This window comes from Gobio gobio (genome assembly GCF_949357685.1).
Source record: "Gobio gobio genome assembly, chromosome: 4".
NCBI classification, from domain to species: domain Eukaryota; kingdom Metazoa; phylum Chordata; class Actinopteri; order Cypriniformes; family Gobionidae; genus Gobio; species Gobio gobio.
Window position 1 is genome coordinate 25,803,497 of NC_137100.1, and position 18,583 is coordinate 25,822,079.

The 18,583-nt window shown below is 38.7% G+C and overlaps 1 protein-coding gene across 11 annotated transcripts in view; it reads left to right on the plus strand.

The window, feature by feature from the left end:
* The window catches only part of mctp1a (multiple C2 domains, transmembrane 1a), a 254,225-nt gene that overhangs the window by 129,347 nt on the left and 106,295 nt on the right, over positions 1-18,583 (plus strand). For all 11 annotated transcript variants that reach the window (XM_079814163.1, XM_079814162.1, XM_079814159.1 and 8 more), the window contains exon 2: positions 4,355-4,472. In XM_079814163.1, coding sequence (XP_079670289.1) covers positions 4,355-4,472 — 118 coding nt within the window. The remainder of the gene's footprint in view (positions 1-4,354; positions 4,473-18,583) is intronic.

An 18,583-nucleotide genomic window follows, 5' to 3' on the forward strand; every position in this document is an offset into this window, starting at 1 on the left:
ATTTTTACTAAGGAAAATGACAAAAATAGTAACTCACAGTGACTTGGATAAGTTACTTTAATCTGATTACTGGTTTGGAAATAGTAACGTGTTAGATTACTCGTTACTGGAAAAAGTAGTCAAATTAGAGTAACGCGTTACTGGCATCACTGGTCGGGAGAGAGAGAAGCCGCAGTGTGTGCACGAATAATAAATAATTAGCTACACATAAGAAATCACTGATCACAGATCAGAAGGAACTGAAAAAAGACTTCTGTTTTCATTTGTACATCCAAACACTGAGAAACTGCCAGCATTCACTCGTTCACAAGGAATGATCTCTCGAGCGTTTGCATGGGCGTGCCAGATTCTCTGGGCGGAGGAAAGGGAGGTAACCGTTCCTGCTTGGACATCAAACCAGGAGACTTCAGGATTGGCTCATCTGGCCTGTCATTTTCTCAAAGGCAGAGAAAGACTAGCCTGGTTTTACCAGACATTGAGCGGAAGTACGAAGGAGGGCGGAGCCAGGCTACAGACGTAGTACTGAAGGAAAATGAAAATTGAGCGGAAGTACGAAGGAGGGCGGAGCCAGGCTAGAGAAAGACAGCCAGAACTCGGTTTTACACCGATCAACATTTCTATCCACTTGGGGACAATATTCAGGCTAGGGGAACTCATATTAATGTTGAAATACCTCATAAAATGACAATTTCATGCCATGGGACCTTTAAATAGGGCACTATTTGAGGGGACAGCCATATGTAGTGGTGTCTGAAACCATAGTGGACATTATCGAGTACATTCATTCAATCCCACAATGCACTGCAATAACGTGCGTACAACCGATGTATGCTCAACGGCTAGAGAATACCCATAATGCACTGAGAGTCACAAGCCGAATTAATTGCCTTGTCTGACCAGAAGATGGCGCCCGCAGCTGAATCATCCATACATCCATTTTCCTGGAGCTGCCAATTTGCTGAGTTTCAAATGATTATAAAACAGCAAGAACAAACTATGCAAAAGCGGCAGCCCTTCCGGCGCACTCAGTGTCCGAAATTCACTTTTTATTTACTCCTTGAAGTGAACTATATCAGTGGAGTAATGTAGGGAATTGTGAATGAGGGTATAAGGGGCGATTTTGAAAACAGCCCCTTATATTGTGTGATTTGAAAAATAAATAAAAAAATCAAATTTTCTGAAACACAGGTTAAATTCAGCCCTCAGAGATCAGTCTGTTTTGAAATATTCTTAATTCGATTTTTGCACTATATTGTGAACATTTCTGAAACATTTCAGAATATTGTTTCAGTGTCATTATACAGTATATTAACATGATGTGACTGTGAATCAGAAACTGTTGTAAGCCCACATGTTCATTTGCAATAGATAATACTTGACTCATTTACTATATCATCCAGGTATGTCCTCCTTTATAACATTACATAAATAATCAAAAAATATTTTTGAGGCCGGCTGACATTGTCGAATGCTTAATAATAGAGTGTGACTCAAAAAATATGATTGAAACTTTCTGATGTGAAACTTTTAATGATACCCTGTTCGGTTCATATCCCTAATGCTCCTAAAGCCAGCTTTGGCTATAGACCACAAAATCTGTTATAATGAGCAAACTAAAACGGAAATTAAATTCTCAAACACAACAATAACAAGTACCTAAGGGCACAATTACATTCCAAACCTCTTGTCATTCTTTGAGACTGCATAATAGACAATGTTTATTGAGTGACAGTAGTGTCAGGGTGCTGTTTTATTCAAGATGAACTCTTAGTCTGTATAAAAAAAAAGAGATGAAAATAAACTTCTCGTGGCAGTGTGGAGATGAATGTGTTTGTTTCTGCACTGATTCAAGTGAAATATGTTGTAGGATCTGGTGAATATCTGACACTTTCTGGTTCATTATCTTTGTGGGGACTCTCCTGAGATGTAATGGTTTTTATACTGTACAAACTGTATATTATATCCCCTTACACTAACCCTACCCCTGTATGATTTATAAGCTTGTTTCCTCATGAGGACCTAAATTTGAGTCCCCATGAGTCAGTGCGCATTCAGGTTCAGGTTCAAGTCCCCACCAGGATAGAAACACACACACACACACACACACACACACACACACACACACACACACACACACACACACACACACACACACACACACACACACACACACACACACACACACACACACACACACACACACACACACACACACGTTTGTTTTTGTGAAATGTGAGGACATTCCATAGGCGTAATGGTTTTTATACCGTACAAACCGTATTTTCTATCCCCTTACACTGACCCTGTCCCTAAACCTAACCCTCACAGGAGACTGTGCAGTTTACTTTCTGTGAAAAAATGTTTTTTTCATTACAAATAATATTATTCCATAACCCCATAACTTTAAAAAAGTTTAAAAAAAGTCTTAAAGGAGTTGTTCACTTCAGAATTTTTTCGGACAATTTACTCACCCCCATGTCATCCAAGATGTTCCTGTCTTTCTTTTTTCAGTCGAAAAGAAATTAAGGTTTTTGAGGAAAATATTCCATATTCGATTTTTCTCCATATAGTGGACTTCAATGGGGTACAATGGGTTGAAGGTCCAAATTCCAGATTTTTTTTTATGTATATACTTTTTAACCACAGATGTTTGTCTTGTGCTGCTCTGCAATGCGACACGTATTACGTAATCACGTTGGAAAGGTCATGCATGACATAGGCAAAAGTACAGATCAAGTGTTTACAAAGCAAACGTGCAAAGTCAAATGCCCTTCTCAAAAAAAAGGTAAAACAACGATGTCAGATGATTTTGAAGTTGGAGGAGAAAAGGAGGTACCGCCCTACCACGGTACTTCCACCTACTTCCACACTTGACCATTCCAACGTGATTATGTAATACGTGGCGCATCACAGCGCAAAACAAACATTTGTGGTTAAAAAGTATATACATTTTTATATTTTTTAGAAAATGACCAATCGTTTCACTAGATAAGACCCTTATTCATCGACTGGGATCTTGTCGCGCCCTTTGAAGCTACATTCATATCAGGAAATTATAATTCTGAAGTGAACTACTCCTTTAATATTTAGTACGTTCCCCTTTTGCAGCACTCAAACTGCAACATTTTGCCCTGGTTTCCAGGATTAGGCTTTACTTCAATTAAGACATTTAAGTAGCTTTTATAAACGTGCCTTAGGAAATCTCCATGGATTTCCCTGTTTACCTGTGTCTTGGACTCTGTTGTTATTGCTTGTTATTACGATTATGGATTGTCCCAATAAAAGCTGCTTTTGGATTTTCACCCACGTCTCGGAGCAGTAGGCCTACGTGACAGTTTCCTATTGTGTGTGTATATTGGTGTTTGGATCACAAGTGTGTATGGGTGTAGATGCTTTATGATTACTGTCAAGTCACCACAAACTCCCTCATAGCAGTTACAAAGCAGAATTTACTACTGTGGACTAATATCTCCTTGAGTGTCATAAAGATTATTAGCATGCACCGCACAGTTACCCTGCAGCATATTTCTTATTACAAGAAACTGGTGACAGTACTTTAATGCGGGTTTGCAGAGTAATTGTTCTTTTAATATAAAGGTGCAGTTTTCATACAGAATGTTGCTGATAGTGCAGGATAATACTGTAGTAAAGATGAATAGAGCCAGAGGCTCTCACATTGGTATACTGTAAACTCTAAAGGAGCTTCAGATAAGAAGTTCTTGCTGAGTAACAAACTAGTTCTATTTTTAATAAGCAGAAAAACATTGTAAATCAAAGAGCCGCTAATGGTTAGCCCTAGTTATCTGGAAATTAACATTCCATCTTCTGTTGCAGTATAATCAGGTTTTAATGTTTCTCTTCGATACGTTGTCAAGGTTTGATGACCTGCTCAGTGGCAGGGTAACTGTTAAATAGTCTTCTAACGACAAAATAAGCAGAGGATTAACATTTCCAGGCCTTCACAGCTTGAAGTTTCCCGGAAGGGAAGGCAAGCAAGGACTGTGGGCCTTTTGAACATCTCAAGGTTGTGAGGTCTGGATTTTCTGATAGTAGAGGCTGAATGATTATGTAACTGTGAGGGGAAAGTGAAATGCAAACGTCCTTTCTTCTGTCTGCTGCTGGATATTACAGTTAAGAGAAGGAGCCTTGAAGCAGAGCTGTTTCTGTTCTCTTGAGCAGAAGTTTACTTAACAGTACATTGGTGGGAGAAGCTGATGTACCAACACTTCATGTTCTAAGCCTTCATAACATTAAACATTAAACTGGGAATATAGATTCCCTGAAGTGTGTGCTTGAGATCCCGGTGCAGTGTGTACCTGTCTGACCACCTTACTGTTCTCCTCTCCTCCTGTAGGGCATCGATATTGTGGAAGCAAGTAATGAAGAACTTCATCCCCCTTCAAAGCCAGGAATGTATCAACTGGACATTGTGTTGAAGAAGGGCAATAATCTGGCCATCAGGGACAGGGGAGGTATGTGCCCTCTTCACCTTATTTATTTAACACCTCTCTGTGTTCTGGATTTTTCCAGATTTCTGAGGTTCTCTTGAGCTGATTTTTGCATTATAGCATTTTGCCACTCAACATTCACTGTCAAGAACACTGTTAAAAAAATATTTCAACTTAAAAAAGTAAGTGTTCATGCTGCCTTGAAATGTTAAATTTAGTCAGCCCAAATATCCAAGTTGTCACTTAGTACAACTTCACGTTTCAAGTTGACTAAACTTAACATTTTAAGGCAGTGCTTTTAAGTTTTAACAACACATTTTTTTTATAGTGAAGGTGACATGCTTGATACAAACGTGGTGTAGATAAAACTCACGAAGGCGAAGGAGAACTTGGAACAGTAACTTTAATTGACAATAAACTCAGGGACACTCAAAAACACCAGTTTACAGGAACGTGAACCGACAAACACTAAGGGAGAACTGAGGGCTTAATTACACAAAGCAAATGAGAATAACATAATAGGTGATGGGTCGGACTAATTAACAAGACACAGCTGGGACAAATTAACTAATGGGAATAACCCATTGTGAGATGGTGGTCCAGTGGGTTGAACCATGGAACTGATACGCAGAAGGTTGCTGGTTCGATCCCAGGGGTCACCACCAGTGTGTCCTTGAGCAAGGCACTTTACTCCATGTTGCTCCAGGGGGATTGTCCCTGTAATAAGGGCACTGTAAGTTGCTTTGGATAAAAGCGTCTGCCAAATACATAAATATATAAATATAACCTTGGGAACACAGGAGTGGTGGGAAAATCAACAAAGGAACAAACTCAAATACAAGCAAAACAGAGTAGACATGTAACAATGCTGAATAAACTGGTTTTATTCAAATAACTTACTACATCATCCTTAGGTTCAACAAAAGTCATTTTTAAAAATCAGGGTATACACTTTTTAATTAGTTGAGCATGCTGTTGTGTGTGTGTGTATACATATACGGTATGTGTGTGTGAATAAATAAATTCGTCTGATGACAGGATGGCCAAGCATATTAAAATCAATGTGAGAGTCATGATGTTGATTAAAGGGGATAGTTCACGCAAACATTACAATTCTGTCATCATTTACCCACCCTTATGTCGTTCCAAACCTTAATAAAATAAGATAATTTGAAAAATCTAGCTGACCAAACCAGTTGTATTGTATGTATGAAAAAATAAAATAAAACAATGAGACATTATATAAAAAGTCATAAACGATTGAAACAACATGATGGCAACTAAATGATGACAGAATTTTCATTTTTGGGTGAACATTCTCTTTACTATATCATTCAAAATAATCACGAATATTCATAGTTGAACCTCTAGCGCCCCCTTTTTGTTCTGCTAACATTAAATGTTTTCTGATTCTGAGAGGTACATTTTGCAGAGTGAACATACAGAAATAGTCAAGGCAAGGCTAAATAGATCTTCTGCTGTGGTCACCTAGACTCATGTGTATCTCAGCAGACAATGACTCTTACATTCCTGCCCATTACTCCAGACCTGCTCTGAGCTGCTGGTGTCATGTGAGAGGATGGGCATTACTGCTTTTGAATGGCAGAGGGACAGGCTGGAGCAGGAATGGCCTCATTAGGGGCTGATGGATGGTGCAGCAGATCTGTTCATACTCCCTCTCTTTTTGACTCACCCAAATAGACACACGCACTAAAATAATGAGCGGAGACCTCGGCAGCTCATCTGCCCTGGAGACTCCAGCTTCTGTTGTGTGTGTGAGTCAGACAGTCAGTCATTCTCTCCCTTGAGAGGAATCCTGAGTAATCCTGAGACAAAAAAATCTCACGCTTTCCTCCAACGATAATAGAATACACAGCCGAGATTAAAATTATTCATCCATGTGATGTAGTTTAAAATTTGAATAGCTAAAATTTCACTTTGCATACATTTCGCAAGTTTTACTTTCAAACAAACTTTGCTTTATGGCTTCTGTATAAATTACCATTCCAATGTTTATCTTTATTTATTTGATTAACTCAATAAATCTAGACACGAGTATGAAATTACCATGTTTATTAAGAACTCAATAGGTCAGTGACCACTGCTGCTTCTCATTTACACACTGTTTATTCATCAATAAACCGTCTAATCAAAAAGGATGTGTTTTACTGAAAGATTTTGTGGTATTTACAGTGCTTAGGCCATAGAAGTGCTGGTCAAGATCCCTAGTTATAATATTAATCATAGCCTAATAATACATTTTATTCATGTGCTTTTCTTATACCCAATGTCCCGTGCGGTTAATTTACACAGATTATATAGCTAATGTTACAACGTGACCCTGGCCGATAGCATTAATATTAATATTCCTTACGTTATTGTTGATTATTTACAATGAGCTAATATTACTGTAGCGAACAAAGAAAATCGGCCACACAGGTGCTCACGTTAATAAAAGAGTATTTCAACTGTTAAGTGAGTCTATCATTTTCTTTGTTCACTACATTACTAAACCACAGCTCAGAACTCACCTGTTGTTCGGAGAAAAAAAAGAAAAGAAGAGTTAAACGTTCAGTGACAAGCACACAAGCACATTCTATTCAGTAATTCTGACTGACAATTTAAGCATGTTATATTCTGGTATTTGAGATCTAGGTTCTGTTTTTTTGTGGATTAATACTGGAGTAAATGTGTGCTTCCTCATGTAAAAATATGATGAAGTTTGTAATAATAACCAATAACCATCTCCTCATCAGTTTTATAATTTACGATGGAAATGGTAGCACTTTACAAGGTTTCATTTGTTAGCATTAGTTAACTTCAGGATAGCAGGATAACAGTCTAACACTTCTACAGCATTTATTAATCGTGATGTTAATTTCAGCATTTTTAAATTCAAACATTATAACTGTGTTTACATTAGTACCAGTGCACTGTGAGGTGTGAGCTAACATGAACAAACAATGGGAAAAGATTAACAAAGTAAAAATGTATTGCTCATTCTTAGTTCAAGTCAACAATTGCCTCAAAACCATTTTACCTGTGCTCAAAATCAAATAATGCTTTCAGATCATACACACTGCCAGTCAATATTATAAACACTACAGATCATTCATTAGACTCTACAACAAAAATGGAGAACACAGATTCCAAAACATGCAGTTACAGAAATAAAGTATATTGTAACAAAGTAAAACATTTTGCAATTACGTAAAAAAGTATAGTAATCACAACTTGCAGTAGTAAGGTGAATAAATTGTACACTGTATGCACTGCAAGTATACGTAGTATAGTATTGTACTGAACATTATATAGTTGGCCTATTGAATGTCTGTATATTCAGCACTTGCATATTGTAAAATTACAGTAACCCAACTTCAAAAGCCAAAAAAGTAAAAAAATAACTCAAAATGAAAAGCATGTTACAGTACACTCAAAAGTGTTGTGCAACAGCAAAATCAAGTTCAATGACAGCTAATTCTGCCTCTGCATCACGTCTTTGTGTTGGGTCCAGCCTGAGGACTATGTCCACATTACAGGCAATGTTGTCTCTTGAAAAAACATTTTATCAACAGTGCAACATTTGAGTCAATTTGGCACCCTGAACTGACTTGTATTATGTACAGTTGGTTTGGTCACATTATTAGAAAAGTGTGAACAATTTTGAATCGTTGTGTGTAAATGATGACAACTGTAGTTGTGTTTAGTTGTGTATAACTTTTACCTGCCTGTGTTTAGTGTTTTAAAACACAAGTGCATCACAGTGCAAACTGCGTTTTAGTGAGTGAGAATGTGTTTAGAGTTTTAGAGTGAGTTTTAACCTGAACTTCCCATGTAGGAGGGGACATTCTCGCAACCTTGCGCAACTTTCCCTAAAATTTCTCTAAAGGTGACGAAAATACCGAACCTTTATAGAGCATTAGGGGTGTTCTTAAAACGTCCTCTTTTGGTTATGAAAGTGCTGCAGTTCAAGGTTCCTTATATGACTTTAGGAGGACGTTCCATTTTGGTTATTTTATGGTCACATAGCAACATTGCAAAGAGGACATTTGGGACGTTACCAGATTGTTCCCTCATGGTCCTCTGTTGGTCATATAATAACATTCACCAGAGGGTTTTTCCCTTTGCCTGGCAAGAGACGACATTGCCTGTGATGTGGACAAAGTCCTCAGGCTGGACCCAACACGAAGACGTGATGCTGAGGCAGAATGAATCTCTCATTAAGATTCACGCTGACGGCTAATGTGGCTAAAGTTACCATTGCCTCTGACTGTATTCACAGAGATTAGAGCTATGTCATTCGTTTTATTTTTAAGAAGTAATACAGTGAATTGCATTTTCGGGCTAAAAATAACAAGCTCTGGTCTCTGTGAATACAGTAAGAGACAATGGTAACTTTAGCCACATTAGCACATTCAGAAAGGCGATTTGCAAACACACACATTATAAAGTACGGTACTTACGTGTTCTGGATATGAAGTTGGATCACGAAGCAGTGGCATTGATCCATCTTTGAGAGGCAACTTTTGTGCAAATCCTGTGTTTTACTGACCCTCATTTGCAAAGTAGCCCTGTGTACATAGATTCACAAAAACATGTTCTGAAAACGTTCTGTAAATGTGATGGAAGGACCTAAAAATGACCAAAAAATTACATTCTAGGTTGTTCCCCTAAAGGTCCTGCAAATGTTATGGGAATGTAGTGTAGGGACCTAGAGGGAACATCCTATAGTAATGGTTCCCTAAACATTCCCAGAACGTCCTGAATGTTTCCTGAAAGTCTGCCAATTAACGTGCCCCAACCCTTAAAAGAACTCTTGGGATGTTCTGAGAACGTTGGTTCTGAGAAAATATGGTCCCCTAAACGTTCTGAAAACATCCTAAATGTTCCGTGAAGGTCCACCAAATAACGTCCCCCAACCCTTTAAAGAACTCGACATCATGACCATCTCTACTCATCTCTACACCTACTAGGTGACATCCTTGACACCAGCTGGGACATTCTGAGAACGTTCTGGGAATATAAAATTTCCAAATAAAATATGGTCGCCTAAACATTCAGAGAACGTCCTGAATTTTCTGTGAAGGTCTGCCAAATAACGTCCCCCAACCCTTTAAAGAACTCCAAATCATGACTGTCTCAGAATGCTCTAGGAACGTTACTAGGCGATGTCATTGACACCAGCGTTCTGAGAACGCTCTAGGAACATAACATTTCTAGCAGGGATGTTTAATGTTTTACAGAAATAGTGATTTATTCAACAAATTGGTTTAGGCTATTGAGCATTTGGTTCAGAGAATGGGATTTTGTGTTTTAGCAATTCAGAAAAAACTGTAATATATATTAAAATGTAATTTATTCCTGTGACGGCAAAGCTGCATTTTCAGCAGCCATTACTCCAGTCTTCAGTGTCACATAATCCTGCTTTCATGATCTTTTACATCCCTCATTTTGCTGTCAGAAAGAAACAGACATGCTCTGAGAACAGACAAACAGTGGCAGCAGTGATGAATGAGAGCGTTGAGTCTGTTCTTACTTTTGGGTTGCAGTCTGTGTGTGTTCGGCTTGTTTTAACCTTGAGTTATGGATGATTTTTTGTGTTTGTTAGATTGGTGTGGACAGCTTGGCAGGAGCTGATCCAGGATTATAACATCAGTTTTGGTGTTTCCTGTTGTCTGTCTTTGGCATTGAAATCCATCTGTCAGCATCTGTTAATGATCTGATGGTGGGTGTACGTGTGTGTGTTTGCATGGAGGAAGTGAATAGCATGCAAAGCGCCTCTAGTTGGTTTTTACCATCCAACAACTCAGTTATTGTGATATTATAAATGTAATGTGTCAGAATAATTGGGGAAATGACCACCTTTGCTAGTCATACTGGTGTGGCAGAATGTTTCACTGGCTCGAGACTCTAAAGTTACATCTGCGATTGCTAGTGTATTTGTGTTGTGTTTGCAATATTACACTTAGTGTGTTGATCTAATGCGAGACGAAGGTTGTTTTTGTGAAACCACATTCACACTTCATCCTCTACTATTATTGCTCATTATACTGCAGCGTTGATTTAACATTTGCATTTTTTTGTCTTGGCTGTCTGCCTGCCTCTAAAAACACACTCAAATCACTGCATTTATTACTCCTCAGTGTGGACATAATAAAAAAACAAGCACAAATCAGTTTGTCATTAATCTGCTATTCTAGACTAATTGTCAAATGAATTTTGATCAAGTAGATATTATGTTTATTACGTTTATATAAACTGCTTGGTTTTAATATGAGCACTTTTAATTTAATTGAGCAAAATTAGCCTACAGGAGTTACAGGAATAGCCAAATGTTCTGTATTATGCTGTCAATAAAGCTTTTAAAAATGTTCTTTATGTAGGGTAAATTGATTCTTTTAAATGGATAGTTCAACCAAAAATAAAAGTATTTAGTCACCCTCATGTCATCTCAAACCCAAATGATTTTTCTTTGTTCTCTAGAGCACAAAAGGAGATGTTTAAGAAAAGTGCTGCAAGCTGCAAAAGCATGCACAGACCAGTCAAGATCCAAGATTTTACTTTAAAATACACTGACCATTTTATTAGGTACACCAGTTTAACTGCTTGTTAATGCAAACATCTAATCAGCCAATCACATGGCAGCAACTCAATGCTTTTAGGCATGTAGACATGGTCAAGACGATCTGCTGAAGTTCAAACTGACCATCAGAATAGGGAAGAAAGGTGATTTTAGTGACTTTGAATGTGGCATGGTTGTTGGTGCCAGACGGGCTGGTATGATTATTTCAGAAACTGCTGATCTACTGAGATTTTCACGCACAACCATCGTTACGATTTACAGAGAATGGTGGCAGTTCTGTGGCCGAAAATGCCTTGTTGATGCTGGAGGTCAGAGGAAAAGGGCAAGACTGGTTCGAGCTAATAGAAAGGCAACAGTAACTCAACCACTTGTTACAACCGAGGTCTGCAGAAGAGCATCTCTGAAAGCACAATACGTCAAAACTTGAAGCAGATAGGCTACAGCAGCAGAAGACCACACCGGATGCCACTTCTGTCAGCTAAGTATAGGAAAATTAGGCTACAATTTGCACGTGTTCAACAAAACTGTACAATAGAAGATTGAAAAACCGTTGACTGGTCTGATGAGTCTCGATTTCTGCTGTGATATTCAGATGGGAGGGTCAGAATTTGGCATAAAGAACTTGAAAACATGGATCCATCCTGCCTTGGATCAACGTTTCAGGCTTCTGCTGGTGGTGTAATGGTGTGTGGGATGTTTTCTTGGCACACTTTGGTGCCCTTTGCATTGTTTAAAGGAACACGCCGACTTTTTGGGACTTTAGCTTATTCACCGTATCCCCCAGAGTTAGATAAGTCCATACATACCATTCTCATCTCCGTGCGTGCCATAACTCTGTCTGACGCACCCATCGCTAGCCTAGCTTAGCACAAAGACTTGAGGCTCCAGCTAGCCTACTGCTCAATAAGTGACAAAATAACGCCAACATTTTCCTATTTACATGTTGTGATGTGTATAGTTACATCATGTACTAAGACCGACAGAAAATGAAAATTTGAGATTTTATAGACCGATATGACTAGGAACTATACTCTCATTCCTGCGTAATAATCTAGGAATTTTGCTGCCGTACCATGGGTGCAGCAGGAGCAATGATATTACGCAGCGCCTGAAAATAGTCCCCAGCACGCCTCCAGTGCAAGCAGGTTGTCACGTTGGTTATGTTGACGGAAGTTAGCCTATTTTCAGACGCTGCGTAATATCATTGCGCCAGTACACGATGTAACTATACACATCACAACATGTAAATAGGAAAATGTTGGTGTTATTTTGTCACTTATTGAGCAGTAGGCTAACTGGAGCTGTTTACCTCCAGTCTAGCTAGGCTAGCGGTGGGTGCGTCAAACAGAGTTATGGCACTCACGGAGATGAGAATGGTATGTATGAACTTATCTAACTCTGGGGGATACGGTGAATAAGATAAAGTCCCAAAACATTGGCGTGTTCCTTTAAATGCCCCTACCTAGGATTGTTGCTGACTATGTCCATCCCTTTATGACCACAGTGGACCCATCTTCCAATGGCTACTTCCAGCAGGATAACGCGCCAAGTCATAAAGCTCAAATCGTCTCAAACTGGTTACATGAACATGACAGTGAGTTCACTACTCAAATGGCCTCCACAGTTGACAGATCTCAATCCAATAGAGCACCTTTGGGATGTGGTGGAATGGGATATTCGCATCATGGATGTGCAGCCGGCAAATCTGCCGCAACTGTGTGATACAATCATGTCAATATGGACCAAATCCTCTGAGGAATGTTTCCAGAACCTTGTTGATTCTATGTCACAAAGAATTAAAGCAGTTCTGAAGGCAAAAGGGGGTCCAAAAAGGTTATAGCAAGATGTACCTAATAAAGTAGCCAGCGAGTGTATGATGAATTGCATGTGAAAAACAAGAGGTGCTGCACAGAGGAGAGAAAGAAACTAGGAGAATTATGTTTAGATATATTATAGTTAAAAAGTTTTTTTTTTTAATGAATACTTTTATCCAGCAATGACGCATTATATGAAATTAGTCAAACGTGACAGTACAGACATTTATAATGTTAATAAACTGTTTTTTTTTTTTTTTTATATTAATAAAAAAATCTTAAAAAGAAAATATATCAGTTTCCACAAAAATATTCAGCAGCACTTGGTTCAACATTGATAATAAGAAATGTTGCTTGAGCACCAAATCAGTGTATTACAATAATTTCGAAAGGATCACTGTGACACTGAAGAACTTTGCCATTGCAAAAGTAAATTACATTTTAAAATAGAAAACAGTTGTCTGGCTATAACCAGACCAAGCTCAATTTAAGATTGAACATTGGTCTTGGGAGTCTGCTTTGTATTTTCTATTGCACAAGAGGCGTGATAAACAAGCATAAATTAAATGACTTTGTACGCAATTGGATAGTCCTTCAACCAATCATACCACAAGAGGCGTGATCAATGGGCAACGACCCATCGCTTCCCTATCCGTCATTGTGTTAAACCTGCCAATAGCGCGCCAGGTGGATAAGCCAGTCTGTGATTGGTTCCCGCAAAAGTGTAACAGAAGCAGTAGAAATTAATTTACAGGTCTCCAGACTGAGTTGCAGGGCGAAATCAAATCGCCGGCAGATCAGGCTGGGTTGGAAAAGTTAGAAAATTTCACAATATTACTATTTTAATGTATTTTTCAAATAAATGCAGGAATTTCTTTCAAAAACAAAAAAATCAACACAAATCTTTTCCAGCCCATGCAGACTCTATGAACGATAGAGTATTTTGTTTATTTAGCCGGTGTTGCTTGCTGCATTAGATTTCCATTAGCATGTGCACTTGGTGCATTCACAGCTGCATGCTGTGCTATAGCTGAGTTCACACACTCACACAAACATACAATCTCAGCCAGAGGATCACTAGACTGGATAATAGTAGAAACTGCTGCAGTCATCAATCTATTGCTGTCATGAGGCATGCTGGGTAATGGAGTGTGCTCACTGCATCTCTCTTCTGTTTCTGTGTGCTATTAAAAGGCTTCTCTTCTCCAGTACTGTATTAAATATCCAGACGCCTGACAGCCAATCTGGACTTGGCCTGTGGGCCGTCTCATATCTCAGAAAAAGAGTATGGAAATAGACATATCTCAGATAAAACCTCAAACTTTTTTATTACATTTATTAGATATGACAGAAGAGTTTTACACTTATATGTGCCTCTCATATTGGGAGCTCAATGTATTGGTTTGTGATAAAAGGCGTTACTAGTTTAGCTATAAAGAGAAAATATAGAAATTCATAAACTACACAGAGGCAGGAGTTTGAAAATAATCTTTTATAGACCCATTACTCAGTACAGTATGGCTGAATTTACACAGACATTTGATCTGTTCATTTCTCTAAAATCCCCAAACATTTTGAACCTAGATGAATAAGTTGATCGTATTTGTTGCATTTATCGCTTGAATAGAAGTGTCTGCTAAATGAATATGTAAATGTAAATAAATGACATACAAAATTGTTCATTGATGTTTCATGACACCTAATTCATCATCACTTATGTTGACAATTGGAAACTTTTTTTCTTTTATGCTGTGCTTGCCATTGTGAATGTAGTATCACACTATGCAATGGTTTTAATGGCACCTGTCAACGGGTAGGACATCTTAAATAATTCTGCATAATTAGGTGTTGTAAATAAACACTGACAAAATTCTATACGTTTTAGGGTTGGACGAGTCAATATGACAATATATAACATTGATATAAGTGATCACCCAGATTTAGACCTACCTATATTGTAGTTATAAAAAGCGTTCACAGGCTAATTTGCTTTATGTATTTCCCAGGCGTTGAAATCCGGTGCATATAAATGTCAGGAAACATGATTCCTGGCTGCATGTCAATATCCATGAATTACTGGATCTTTGGTAAGTTGTAAAGAACACTTGAATCTAACCTTAAGTTTAAACTGATAATAGTTTGTTTCACTCGCATGTTCACAGTTTCCCTATTAAATCTAGTCTTTTGCCACTTAAGTCCGGCTGAGGAGGGGTTTTCCAGCGGGAAAGTGACGCCAATGCATACCCTCTATACAGGATATTAGCCAGGTGGTTTTAATATTGTGGCTGATCAGTGTGGCCATCATGTTGAGATCACATGACCAGCCAATCAGCTCACTTTATGTCTGTGACCTGTTATCAGTTCTCATTAAAATTTGTACAGAATGGGTGTAGTGAGTGACAGGGCTGAAAGTCTGTGCCATCACAGGGCCCCAGAGGGCCAGGGATAAGTAGGTCTGCTGAATGAGATGGAGCTGTCTCAGTGCCTGGGTGCAATTTCCAAATTTCCTGCCAATGACAGCAAGCAGTCAGAGCTCTGGGAAATCGCATTGAATAATTAAGCTTAATTATGACTCTGTGTGCATTATTCAATTACCTTTTTTTTTTTTACTCTCTTGGCCCGTTGTGATTTTTGGGAGGGTAATTATGAATATGCGATGGAGAGGCCTTTTCTAATTAGATAATACAGCCTTTGATTGTTGTGTATGTAGAAAGACAACGTCTCTTCTGTTGTTTGTCTCACTCTGTATTGTCCTAACGGCATCTACAGATGTTTATTTTGCAGCATTTTTAAGCATTTAACTCTTTCACCGTCAAACACTGAAGTTTCCGGGTATCTGTGTTTTAGGTGGTATACGGTAGGGGATGCTATGACACAGTAATGAATCTCCGGATCAAAACACAGGGGGGTATTCCAGAAAGCAGGTTATGTGACATACCCGGGTAAATAAGTAAGCAAATAACCTCAACTTTCGGTTCCAAAAACAGAGGTAACTTTCAGGGTATGTAAGTAGCCATAGCAACTCACTCTCTGAACATAACTTACTCCAGAGCAGGTTATGTTACAGGGTTAGTTTGCTTAACTCTTTCGCCGCCAAACACAGAAATTTCCGTTATTTGTGAGAAAGCACTTCCCTGCCAAACATGGAATTTTCCAGGTTTCCGTGTTTTCCTGATCAAAACACAGGCGAGGAAGACGCAAAAAAACAAGCGATCATATGTAAGCAGATGCATATGTAAAATAACGTGATCATCAACATTAAACATCATATAAATCAAAACTGCCTAATGTTACTGAATGAAATGTCGACCAAGGACGAGCTTTAGGACTGTGCAAGTATTAGGGGTGTTGTGGGCTTGGGCTGGATTTCCCGAAAACCTTAACACTACGTCGTTCTTAAGTTATACCTTAAGGCAGGGTTCCTCAAACTCGGTCATGGAGGGCGACTGTCCTGCAGAGTTTAGCTCCAACCCTAACCAAACACACCTTCCTGTGATTTTCTAGTGATCCTGAATACCTTGATTAGCTTGCTCAGGTGTGTTTGATCAGGACTGGAGCTAAACTCTGCAGGACAGTGGCCCTCCAGGACCGAGTTTGAGGAACCCTGCCTTAAGGTGCACCTTAACGTTAATATGTGTTTCCCGAAACAATCTTAATTAAGAATACCTTCTGTAAGTCATTCGTTCGTAAGGTTGGTCTGGAGCACTCTTAGCTACACCTTATCACTGCAGACAGTTCATTCCGATAGTGGCCAGGCCCACAACTGTTTCTTTACATCTCAGTCTATACGAATATAATTCTGCTAATTTAAGTGTTTTCATGCAAATAATACAATTGTCATTACACTGATGGTTGTTAGCTTTTTAATTATATTATCCAAAGCTACACCAGCTGGCAAACCATTATGGAGTCTATTTAAAGGGAATGATTGTGGAGGGGAGTTTGGTCAAACTATGGCAGCAAGACAGCGAATAGTTTGCCGTCCGCGGAGCCATTTCTATGTGCACTATTTAATCCGTGAAAACGTTAGTCCCCTGGCTACCATGTAAGATGCAATTTTAAATTTTAAATACATTTTAACCCTCTGGTGCTCTTCGGTCATTTCTAACCGGAAAATGTTCTGTTTTGAAATGTTAAAAATCACTACTTCATCGGAATGATATGAAACTTGGTGACTTTTCTTGCATTAGGTATGTAAACACACAAAAAAATTGGGCTCATGATTCGAGCATGCTAATTGGTTGTAAAAAAAAAAGTAGCGTTCATTGTCTTCGGTCATAAATGACCGACCATAGGAAATGAATGGGAAATCTGCAAAAACACAAAAATTCACTGAATATTTGTGTGTACAAACTACAAATCGACTACAATGCTGAAAAAAAGTACACAGCATTAAAGGGGTGACACTCTAAAACATCAAGAGTGTGATATTGACACATCCACTCACACACACACACTTATAGACACACACACACACCTATGAAAAACTGAGCCTATGAACCACATTTTGAATTTTTTAAAATCACAGCTTCATTGGAAAAATATGAAACTTGGTGAATTTTCTAGCGTTAGGTATGTGAACACACAAACAAATTGAGGGCATGATTTGAGCATGCTAAGTGGTCGTAAAAAAAATACTCCCACTTGTGCTCCTCGGTCAAAAAATTAGGTCAAATCATCTCAAAATACAAAATTAAAAAGAAAAAAATATTATTGAAGAAAAATGTATTGCATTGGTTTTACTGGGGTGGAGGAAGATACATTTTTAGGTGTCCGGTGACTTATGACCGGGAAGACAACCAATGCAACCCCTAAACGAAGAGCACCAGAGGGTTAAATAAATACATTTTGTCTGCCACTGCAGCAAATTCAGCAGCTTTTAGATCTTGTTGGTCCGACTTTGTCAAGACAAACCCGACGGAGCGGCCCAAAATTAAGCTGTTGCGGCTCTCCTCTTTCTTTCTTTTTTCTCCGCTATGCTGTTGATTATAAGTTTCGCGTGTTGCGCCTTTATTGAGTAGGTCATCCAATAACAGAAATGAGTGATTTACCAATAATGTGATGCGGCCAGTTATCTCTGCTTGTGGAGTAAATGAAGACTATGGTAAAATATATTTTGATAATATAAATGGCATACTGCCAGGGTAGTGGGTTGATTTGGATTATATTTATAAGATCTCACGGGTCCTGATAAATGCAATTTCAACTATTTCTGAAGTGCTTCTTTTATAAAGAACACCGCTTTCTGACATCTCGCATAACATAGTTAATAATTGACTTTTGAGCCATTGATAAACCAAATCAGCACCACCACCACGGACAGCACCTGCTAACATCGCACTTAAGAAGGTATACCATGAGCAACCTCCTAAGGTATAGTTCGGAGAACACGCCTAGAAATGGTATACCTTTAGTTAAGTTATACCTTTAGAGTCTTCGTAGAGCGCTAAGAGACAACAGGAAATGCAGCCTTGAGCAACTCCATCTATGCTTTGATCATCGTTCTGAATCTGATCCAGATGTAGGGCCCAATTTGAATGATCTAAACGCATGGTCTATAGCAGAGTATGTAAGTGGAGTGGAGTGGAGTGGGAGCGGAGCGAGGAGTGGAGCGTCGTGGTTTTCACTCGCTCCGAGAGCGCTCCACTACCGCTCCATCACGAGTACAATTCATGCCAACGGCCCATAATATAACTAAATTTTTAGCCAGAACTCACACGTTAAACATATTTACCCAC